The 11468-nt window shown below is 37.8% G+C and overlaps 1 protein-coding gene across 1 annotated transcript in view; it reads right to left on the reverse strand.

The window, feature by feature from the left end:
• plbd2 (phospholipase B domain containing 2) overlaps positions 1 to 11468 on the reverse strand; it is a 41440-nt gene that overhangs the window by 27004 nt on the left and 2968 nt on the right. Inside the window, exons 4-6 of the mRNA XM_043715274.1 lie at positions 7224 to 7318; positions 3450 to 3605; positions 314 to 414 (exon numbers count right to left, since the gene is read on the reverse strand). Of these exons, the coding sequence (XP_043571209.1) occupies positions 314 to 414; positions 3450 to 3605; positions 7224 to 7318 (352 nt within the window). The remainder of the gene's footprint in view (positions 1 to 313; positions 415 to 3449; positions 3606 to 7223; positions 7319 to 11468) is intronic.

The following is an 11468-nucleotide window of genomic DNA, read 5'->3' on the forward strand; positions in this document are numbered from 1 at the left end:
GGGGGGGGCATGGACCTGCTGCTATTCAATTAGATCATGGTTGATTTGTACCTCAACAGCATTTAAGTTTCTGATACATATCGCTTGACACCAATATCTAATAAAAGTGTCTCAAACACAAGCTTAAAAGTATGTTAAGGCTGCAATATTTATTACAACTGTAAGAAACATTAATTTATTTGGTATATGAGGGGTTAATGGAAGCATTCATCAATATTTATTTCAATAAATGATAATTGTCAATTGGGTCAAATGATACTTCCTCTCAAATCCAGAATGTAATCTGTGCTATAAAACAATATAAACCACTTACATGAATCCAAAAGGTTGAAAGTTGAACTTCCCATGAGGAAATGAAATATGGTTATTATAGCTGTCCTCTAGTCCCCGCAGCTGTAGTAATATCAATTTCACCTGATATATTTAAAATATAGATATTCATGTGAATGTCTGATACATTCTTAGTCTTCATTTACTTCATCTTGAAATAATATCTCCTTGAATCCCTTGAAGATACTTCCTGTTTTGACAGTCCCACCTCCCACAAGCCCATCACTCAAAAGACAAAATCAAAGGCAGTCAACTTCTCTGGTGTTCAATAAATGTTAGAAACGGGGACGAGGGGGTGGAGAGATTAATAATCAAGATCCTTGAGATGTCTCACATCTTGTATAAATTTTAACCTGTCTCGATTTACAAAAATTGAGTACAACCAAAACTCTTTATTGCACCTTAGACAGTTGCAACTAGTAGTCAGTGCTCAGATAGATATCAAGTACTTATTCATTTATCTCAAGTCCACTGTGTGAGCATTTGCCTTTGGCTGGGAAATTGATTTCTTAAAAGCAAGGCTACATTTCAGAGAATGCACTAAGTGCCAGTTTCACACTTTTGACTTTCTGATTAGTTCCAATTTTGATGCAGCTACATGAAGGCAGGTAAGGGCTCTCTATCTAAGAACACCCATATAATTCCAAATACAATTACGGCTGCTAAGCTCCAAGGATAGTACTTAACTTCCAAACAGAGTCACCTAACCACTACCCACAATGAAAGAATATTCAAGGGTACTGAATAAAAGTTAATCTGTTTAACTCTTTCATGTTTTATCTAATTTTTACAGTCTTTTGCAGTTACAAAACTTTAACACGAATGAAACTGTTTGTTAAATACTCAGGTATGTAAGTTGGTAAGTTGCATAGCTAATACTCATCATTCACAGAAATATCTTGCATGTGTAGCATGATAACCCAGTTGAAATCCTGTATTCACCCACAGCACAATATAGCAGATTATCTTTCTTTTCCAACATCTAACTTGGAACATGGGGAGAAAGAATGTTTGCCACTTGGAGCTGAGTTTTGAGGAGTAAAAGTGAATACAGGCAGCAAATATGGAAAGCCAGAGGGGAATGGATGCTATGGGGAGAGGCAACATGATAAAATGACAAAAAGGATGATAGTAATGAGCAATTGGGGTGGTAATGAGGTACTAGGATGAGAAAAGAAACAAAGAGCTGTAAATGACAACAGAATCATTACCAGCACTGGCTGTTGAATTGGGATCTCATTAGCTCTCACAGCTATATTGCACTTCCTCTCACCTTGCTTCCTGCAAGGATATTTTATTCTCCTAGTTTCGGACCACGCCACCTTCCAAACCAATCCTCGTTATTCACCTTTCTTTTTCCCCGGCCATTTCCCACACGAGAGTTTTCAGCCCTCCACCTTGTGGAAATCTGAAGGATTCCCTTGTCCTCACATTCTACCGCAGGTGTCTCACAGGGATTGGTACTGGCTTTACTTTTGTTTGTCATTTATATAAAATGGTTTCGATGAGAATAATGGAGGCATGATTAGAAAGTTTGTGGATGACACCAAAGTTGGTGGTATATTGTACAGTGAAGGAGATTATCTAAGATTCAACAGAGATCTTTGTCAACTGGGTCAATGAGCTCAGGAGTGGCAGATGGAGTTTAACTTGGATAATTGTGAGGTATTGCATTTTGGTAAAACAAACAAGGACAGGACTTCTAGAATTAACAGTAGGGCTTTGGGTACTGTTTTAGAACAGAGAGACTTATGGGCTCAGGTATATAATTCCTTGAAATTTGCTTCACAGGTAGACAGGGTGGTTAAAAAGGCATTTAGCATGCTTGCATTCATTGCTCAGACCTTTAAGTATAGGAGTTGGAACATCATATTGATGTTGTACAGGACATTGCTGAGATTTCTTCCGGAGAACTATGTGCAGTTCTGGTCACTGTGTTATAGGAAGGATTTTATTAAACTGGAGAGGGCTTAGAAAAGCTTTACCAGGATGTTGGCAGGAATGGAGGGTTTGCGTTATAAAAATAGACTGGATAGGCATGGACCTATTGCACTGGAGCATAGGAGGTTGAGGGGTGATTTTATCGAAATTTTAAAAATCATGAGGGGCATAGATAAGGTGAATAGCAAAGGTCTTTTCCAAAAGTGGGCGAGTTAAAAAATTAGGGGTGAGAGGAGAAAGATTTAACAAGGACATGAGGGGCAACTTTTTTAAAAAAAAAACATAGATTGGTTAGTGTGTAGAATGATCTACCAGAGGAAGTAGTGGTTTACAGTTACAACATTTAAATGACATTTGGTTAAGTACATGATCAGGGAAGGTTTGTAGGGATATGGACCAAAGCCAGGGAAGTGGGATTAGTTTAGTTTGGTCAGCGTGGGCTAGTTGGACCAAAAAGTCTGTTTCCATGCTGTATGACTCTCTATAACTCTGTCGCTATGTAATAGATCATAATTTGCCATTAAAGACATTTCGATTAGAAACATTGGAACTCCTTTCTGCAGAGAGCTGTGGGGGCAGAGTCCTTGTATATATTTAAGGCTAAGATACATCCATTCTTGATCAGTAGAGGAATCAAGCATTATGGGATAAAGGCAGGAAAGTGGACGTTTAGAGTGCCAGATCAGCCGTGATCCTGCTGGATGGTGAAAGGCGAAAGGCTAAAGGGCCTGATGGCTCACCCCAGTCCTATTTCTTATAGTCTTCTGAGTAGGTCATTTAGCCTATTCTACCATTCAATTAGATCATGGTAGGTCTCTGACCTAGCTCCAAATGGCCAAAAGTGTCCATATCCCTTAGCATCTATGGACGATTAAACATACAACTGATCCAGCAATTACTTTTTATTGATGCAAGTTTCAAAATGTCAGAAAAGCTTGAAGAAATAAATTGTATAGTATGATTGTAACTATGCTATGAGTCAGCACCGAATTACTGGGTCTCAGTTCCTGCCACACTGAATACACAGTCAGCATGAAACAGCAATTAGCAAACCAAAAACAATAGATTCCTGTGCAATTGTATAGGTTTGCATTAGTTTATTACAGATCTAAAAACATTACAAATTGACCAACTGCTTTGATTTTGAGACTTTTAAATGCAGCTGTGCTGCATCTTACCTGATGCCAGTACGCTTTATCCCCATCTTTGTCTATTTGATCTTCAATCCAAGCCAGATTGGACTCTATGTAATTTTTAAGCTTCTCACAGTAGGCAGTCAGATATTTGGGTCCACAATAGTGAGACAGTGTGTTCATCCAATGCTTATAAATATACTTGAAAAAAATTAAAACCAACAATCAAAATGCAGAACAAAAATCTCTTCAGTCAGAATATTCTAGTAGAGAAAGATAAAATATATTGCTATAACCATTGATATTGCCATTAGTTCTAGGAAACATGTCAGAAAATCAGTACATTTCATACTGTTAACATGAAGTACAGTCCTCCTAAAAAAAATTTTTAATCAAAAACATACTTAAACGTATGTGCCAGTGACAAAGTGGAAAAACTTCACTGACATGTTACAATGTTAAAAGCATTATGTAAGTGTAAGAATTTTTAAATATGTTCATGTTTTATTTAATACCTTTTTTTGTCAACCAGGATACCTCCCATTCCTGATGAAGGGCTTATGCCCGAAACGTCAGTTTTCTGACTCCTCAGATGCTGCCTGACCTGCTGTGCTTTCCCAGCACCACTCTGATCTAAACTCTGGGTTCCAGCATCTGCAGTCCTCACTTTTGCCTACCTCCCATTATGACCTGGAGAAGAGTACGGTGTACTTCACAGATCTGGATCGTCAATTACTTAATTATATCTAATATCTTTCATAAAATATCACGGCATTATATTTTTTTTTGTTTAGGCAGGACATAAATGTTTTGTTGGGACAGACATCCCAGAAGCAAAAAAAGAGGAAAAGAGCAAATGAAAGTTTAAGGAAATAAGAGAGACTTAAAATATTTTGTTATGAGAATGGCACTTACATATTTTAATATAATTAACTAATTGGATATGGACATTGCTAGCTAGGCCAATATTTATTGCCCTCATCCAGTTATCCTTGAGAAGATGATAGTGAGTCTCCTATATGAACTGCTGCAGTCCATGTAGCTTCAGGATTTTGATCCAACATCAGTGAAGAAACGAACAAACAGTCATAAATTTCCAAATCATGAGGGTATGGAACTTGGAGGGGAAATTTCAGATGATGGTGTCCCTTTATATCCACTGTCCTTGTTCTTTTACTGGTAGAAGCCGTTGATTTGGGAAGGTACTGTCAAAGGGGTTCATAATTCAACACAAACGTACTTTCTCTGAATCATTTTTTAAACTGCCCTCTGAACTGCTCTTGTAGCCACTGTTTATGTGGCAAATCTTGTTGAGTTTCTGGTCAATGGTAATCCCAAGGATGTTGAAAGTGAGAGATTCAATGATGGAACACTATTGAAGGTCAAGAGGCGGAGGTTAGATTCTCTGTTATTGGAGATGATCATTGTCTGGCATTTGTGCCACACAAACGTTAGTTACCACTTGTCAATCTAAGCCTGCCCAGATCTTGTTCCATTTGAACATGGACTGCAAGTTGCGAAGGGTGCCAAGGCCTGGCGAGAGTAGACAAGAAGATGCTTCCACTAGTAGGAGAGTCCCTGAGGGCACAGCCTCAGAGTGAAAGAATGACCCTTTAGAAGAGAGATGAGGAAGAACTTCTTCAGCCAGAGGATGGTGAATCCATGGGACCCATTGCTGCAAATGCAAGCATTTTTTAAAAAATGTACAAAAGCTCCATGCAAGCTTGTGTGCCTGATGAATTGTGCATGTTTCATTACTGAAAATGATACTTGAATTAAAATCCAATTTTCAGCAATTGCTTGCTTTAATATCTTCACCTGGCAACTCAAGCTATTATTTAATAGTTTATAATTTATTAATTCAAAACCTTGATTTATCAATCAAATTTCAAATCCCTGATAATGTCAAGACGCCAATCAATGCTGCCTTGAAGACTGCAGGTTTTCAAATATGTTTCCTGATCCATACTGAGCTTGCTAATCTCAGTTTGTCAGATGGACTTTAATACCTGTGACTTATGGAAGGTAAACTAACATGATTGATTGTTGTCAATTTTTCTGATAGAACATTCATTGGTGGTAAATAAGAGTCAGACTTTGTTCTGATACAATAATAATGAAATAATCTAAAAATAAATTTGCACAAAGAATGGCCACTTGGATTAAGTACAAAGGTTGTGGCTGCTCGTGGAATCTTACCTCAATAAAGTCGTTAAGAGGAGATGAGATATGGAGGAAGGAAGATTGGAAGGAAAAAGGACATGATTTAAATACAGCTACTTACTAGGTTTGCAATGAATTGTTTTGAATTTCTTCCATATGGGATAAACAAGGCTTTTGACACATTAAACATCCATTCAACTTTCAAAAGCAGAAAATATTATATAATTATATTACAAAACTTCCCAATTCAAAGTATTTCTTGTAATTAAAAAAAGCTGTAAAATGAAATTAAAAGCCTTCTTCAGCATTCTCAATGGCAGAAAATAAGATCACAGAGTCAGCAACACAAGAGCAGAATTAGGCCATTGAGCCCATCAAGTCTGCTCTACCATTCAATGAGATCATGGCTGAATTGATAATCCTCAAATTCACTTTCCTATCTTTTCCCCATAACCCTTACAAATTAAAAACCTGTATCAGCCCTGAATATACTAAATGATCCTGCCTCAACAGCCCTCTATAATAAAGAATTTCATGGACTCACTATCCACAGAGAAGAAATTCCTCCTCTTCGTTGTCTTGAATACACAATACTTCATTCTGAGATTACACCCTCTGATCCTGAAGTCTCCCACTTTGTGAAGCCATACTGACTCAGTTTCAACATATTATGGATTTCTAAATGCTTTGCTTTTACATAAGGCCAGGGGTAGGTAGGAATAGGAGTAGGCCATTTGACCCCTCAAGCCTCCAATCAATAGGATCATGACTGATCCAACACTTCTCATATCCACTTTCCTGCCCTTTCCCCGTAACCCTTAATTCCTCTCCAGACCAAAAATCTATCTCAGCTTTAAATATACATAAGGACTCTGCCCCTACAGCTCACTGTGGCAAGGAGTTCCAAAGATGCTGTAGTGACTTCCTTTTATATTCAAGGTTGTATCCCATCAGATCCAGGGAACTTATTGGTCATTAGTTTCCGGTACAATTTTTCAAGTGACATTATTATGTTCATTTATTCTCCTCCTTTAGCCACTTGAGTATTTAGTATTTTTGGAATGCCATTAGTGTCTGCTATTATGAAGACTGATGCAAAGTATTTATTCAACTCCTCTGCCATTTCCTGGTTCCCCAGTACTACGTTCTCAGCTTCATTCTCTAAGGGGCTTATGTACACTTTGCCATCTCTCTTCCTTTTTATATATTTAAATAAGCTTTTCCTGACTGTTTTGATATTATTTGCAAGTTTACCTTCCAAGTTCATCTTCCTTTATTATTTTTGGTCATCTTTTGTTGGCTTTCTCAATCCTCCAGCTTACCAGCAATCTTGTCACATCATGTTTTTTCTTTCAATTTGATGCTATCCTTAACTTCTCTGGTTAACTGGGATCAGCCTTTCCCCTTCCAAGAATCCTCCTTTCTCATGGGGATCTATTTTTGCTGCGAGCCATGAACACCTTAAACAAAAATCACTTGTGCTGTTTCACATTCACAAGCTGAACAATCAGTCTCCTTGATCATTAAAATTTAGCTTTGTTAACCAGAAATAAAATCTACGGAACACAGATTTTTTCCTTACATTTCTTCCTTACCTCCAGAGAGCATAGAAAATCTCCAGAGATGATCCTAGTCAGAATAAGAAGGTAAATTTACCTGTTGTGTGACAGCAGCCTCCACCACACCAGCAGCATACGCCTGTAAATTGTCACTGTATGATCCATTTGTGGTAAGTTCAAGGTAGGACCAGCTACAAAGGATACAAAGGTTGGAAATTAATTAGGATTTATAACCACCAAAAAGAAATATTCATCGAAACACTATGCAAAATTATAGCCACTACAATCCTTTAAAAAAAATTAAATGATTTCTTTTAAGTTGCTATTTAAACTGAACTAATTAAGGACAGACATACGTGAATTATTTGGTTATCTTGCTCTCATTTTTCCAGATTTTTCCAAGGCAGAACTTGAATTGAATAAAATCTGGAGTTAAATGTTTAATGAAGACTGTGAAATGGTGGGAAAAAAAATCCATCTGGCTCACTAATGTCCTTTAAAGGAAGGAAAACTGCCATCCTTATCTGGCCTACATATAACTTCAGCAATGCTCTGAAATGGCCAATGAAGCCACTTGGCTGTATTGCAAGAAAGGAATGAAACTGGACAGATTGCCTGGCATTGACTAAGGTACCAGGCACAACAACAGCACAGTTCGCCCTGTCAACTCTGCAAAGTCCTCCTTATCAACATTGTCCCAAAATTGGAAGAGGTATCTCACAGACTAGTCAAACAGCTTGACAGTCATACTCTCAGAATTCTGCCTAACAGATGTTACAGACAGAAGCAGCTCAGCAGAGTGGTATACAGTGATCTTTTAGAAGATTCATAGCTCAGGTTGATGATAAGTATTTAAGTTAGCTCACTGAGTTTGAAGGTTTGTTTTCAGACATTTCGTCACCATACTAGGTAACATCATGCCTCTAAAAATTCTCGTGCATGTCTTGGTTTCACTTGTCCTAGGATGTGTGTGTGGTCCCAGTTGAAGTGGTGTCCATCTTTGTCCGTATGTATAGAAACTAGGTGATGGAGGCATGGTGTTCCAACCAGAACTCCATCAATAGACATAGAGGCTCTAAATCTACCTTCCCTTGAAAAGAAAACTCGGAAATGACATTACCCACCTTAAGAAACCAAGACCTATAAGTAGAGAGGCGGGACATACCACCAGCGCTTCACCAGAGACTCTGAAGATGTTATCTAGCATGGTGACGAAACGTCTGAAAACAAACCTTCAAGCTCAGCAAGCTAACTTACATACTTAGTGGTATACAGTTAGGAGGGAATTTCCCTAGCTATCCTCAACATTGACTCCATACTCCATGAGGCCACATGGTCTCAGATCAAACACTGAAAACCTCCTGCTGAGGTGCTGATGACCACCTCAACTAAAGAATCTGTACCCTGAGGGTGGCAAGGCCATAAAATGTAGTCTGTGAGGGGCACTTCAGTGTTGATTACCAAGAATGGCTTGGCAGCACCACAACTGACTGGGCTGCTTAAGTCCTAAAGTATGAAGCAGCCAAACCAGATCAGCTGTAATTAGGGAACCAAGAAGAAGAAGAAACATGCCAATTCTGGAAGTCTCTTCCTGACAGTATTGTGCGTCTATCAACAACACATGGACTGTAGCAGTTCAACAAGGCAGCTAACCTTCTCAAGGGCTACTGGGAATGGACAATAAGTGCCAACCCAGCCAGTGATACCCACATCCTATGAATGAATAAAACAAAACTCCCACTTTCTACCGTAGCTTTTAACTGTTAGCCAAACTGTCAGACAAAAGTTTTGTTTCATATACCCCTCAAAGTAATGGTAGCACGTGTTAGGCCATATTATCTACTTTTATATTGCAACATTCTCTGCTGACCTAAGTATCTTCTACTAAAGTTGTAAGTTCACAATGTAATATAAATGAACATTACTTCTTTCACTGAAAATAAATAATACATGTGCCAGATTTCTGGACCATAAGCATTTCAAATGGAAACCTATAGTTAATTCTAATATTAGCACTCAATTTTCTACCACAATTTACGAACACTGAAGTCCAATTTCAAAATCTCAAAGTCATAGAATAAAAAAAATGTCGGTTTCATACATAATGTTATCATTTTACATCCCTTATTTTAAAATTAAAATTCACTCTTTATACTTCGAACAACATTGTATTAGCTCCATTTTGGAAAAAGCACAAAGGTGTGAAGTCACATTGCATTCAATAGTGAGTTGTGTCACTCAGATTGCTTATAACATTCCAAAACAATCTTGAAATGGTAATATATGGTCATTCCCTCATCACTGCTGCAACAAAGTCTTAAATGCCTCTATGTAATAACGCTGAGGGTCTACCTATACCACACAGACTGCAGTGGCTCAAGAAAACAGCTCACTACTGCTATCTCTAATAAAATGCTGACTTAACCAGCAATACTCAATCTACAAAGAAATAGGTATAGTGCACAAACATGACACTTTTTTCCTCACAAATGAACAGTACTGAGAAACACTTAAAAATCAGTGATAATCAAGAATACAAACTCTTTCTCTTCAATAAGCACCATTAGGAAAATATAGTTCTAACCCAGATAAGATGCATTATAGATATGGCACCACTGGATGGATATAAGAGGTTGTGGCACCCCAACCTAGGAGTTAGTTTGATCCTTCATTTTATTTGTCTGTCAAGTTTCGGAGCTACTAAAGCAAAACTTTTTCTGCAACAGTCAAAATTTTTTTTAATCTGAACCATCCTTTTAGTTACAGTACAACCCTGCATAAAGAAATATTCCTCAGCTTTAATCCTAAGACATCCATTCTCAACTCTGATAACCTGCCATTCTTTTTCCAAAACGTACTATTCCGGGTTTAGTCCTTCTACAATGTTAAGTGTGTTGTTGTGCATGGAAGACTAGGGCATTTCCAAATTACGTACCCCACTTCATCAACCATCTTCATAGTTGATCGTTCAGTGTCACAGACCAGCATCATTGCTTTCCTGAACTCGAAGGTTGATGACACACAAGCTGTCAATTAAAAATGTGCGAAACACTCTAGTGCTGCTCGCACTAAAGGTTGAGGAACATTAGTGTGCCTCTGAAATATTTGAATTTTGCTCATTTGACAACTAGAACCCACTATCCTGTCTGCACATATTTGTCTCATCATTAACAATGCCCATTTCCAACTTCATCTATGTACATTGGCTGATGAAACCCTTGTCCACTTTTATTAATTCTTGATTTGATGATTCCAACGTTGTCCTGGTCAGCCTCCCATTCCTCACCATCCATTAACTTAAGCTTGTCCAAACATCAGCTCCACATATCCGACCTCATATCAAGTCCATTCACCTGTATCTATATTTGCTGATCAAATGCAGCTGCTAACATTTTATAGATGCACCATAGAAAGCATCCTCTCTGAATGCATCACAGCGTGGTATGACAACTGCTCTTCCCAGGATCGCAAGAAACTACAGAGTTGTGAACACAGCCAAGTCCATCTCACAAACCAGCTTTCCATCTGTCAATTCTATTAATTCCCATTGCTTTGAAAAAGCAATCAACATAATCAAAAGGCCACCCCCCCCACCAAATTTCTCCAATGTATCATCTCTCCCCATCTCTGATCTCCTTCAACTCCATAGTCATCTGAAAATTCTGCACTCCTCCAGTTCCAGTGTCTTACGCCTCTAATTTTGATTGTTCCAAGTGTTAATTTCTGAAATTCCCTTTATAAACCACATTCATGTTCTCTCCTCCTTTACAACACTCCTTAAAACCCATCTATTTAACAATGTTTTTGGTCATCTGTCCCAATATCTTACTGGATCAGTAGCAACGTTTGTTTGATTAATGCTTTGTGAAGTGTCATCGGACATTTTATTACACTAGCAGCACTTTATAAATGCAACTGTTCTTCATACTTTAACTGTTTGTACCTCACATAATTGGTAAAGCAATTGAAACTACCACATTCCCTTCAACTTCCTCTCCTGTAAACTCTAATCCATCTGTGAAACATTAATGCCATTTTTTAAAAAAACAATACTTGCATCATACCAAAATCGGAGGCACTTCACAGTAAATTACTTTTGAAGTAGAGTCAGCAAACGAGCTGCCATTCTGCATCAGCAACATCTGACATGTAGCATTCAGAGTAATAACTATATACTCAACCTTTTAATTGCATTGAAGAGAAGGAAGTCTACTAAAAGAAATGCCTATTTTCAAATAGCATAAATGTTTAGCATCCATCTAAATGACTGAAACTGACAACAAAGTAAGTTCTTCCATAAGAAATTATATTTATGTTGATTCTTCCATAACATCACAAAACA

This window comes from Chiloscyllium plagiosum, chromosome 25 (genome assembly GCF_004010195.1).
Source record: "Chiloscyllium plagiosum isolate BGI_BamShark_2017 chromosome 25, ASM401019v2, whole genome shotgun sequence".
NCBI classification, from domain to species: Eukaryota; Metazoa; Chordata; class Chondrichthyes; order Orectolobiformes; family Hemiscylliidae; genus Chiloscyllium; species Chiloscyllium plagiosum.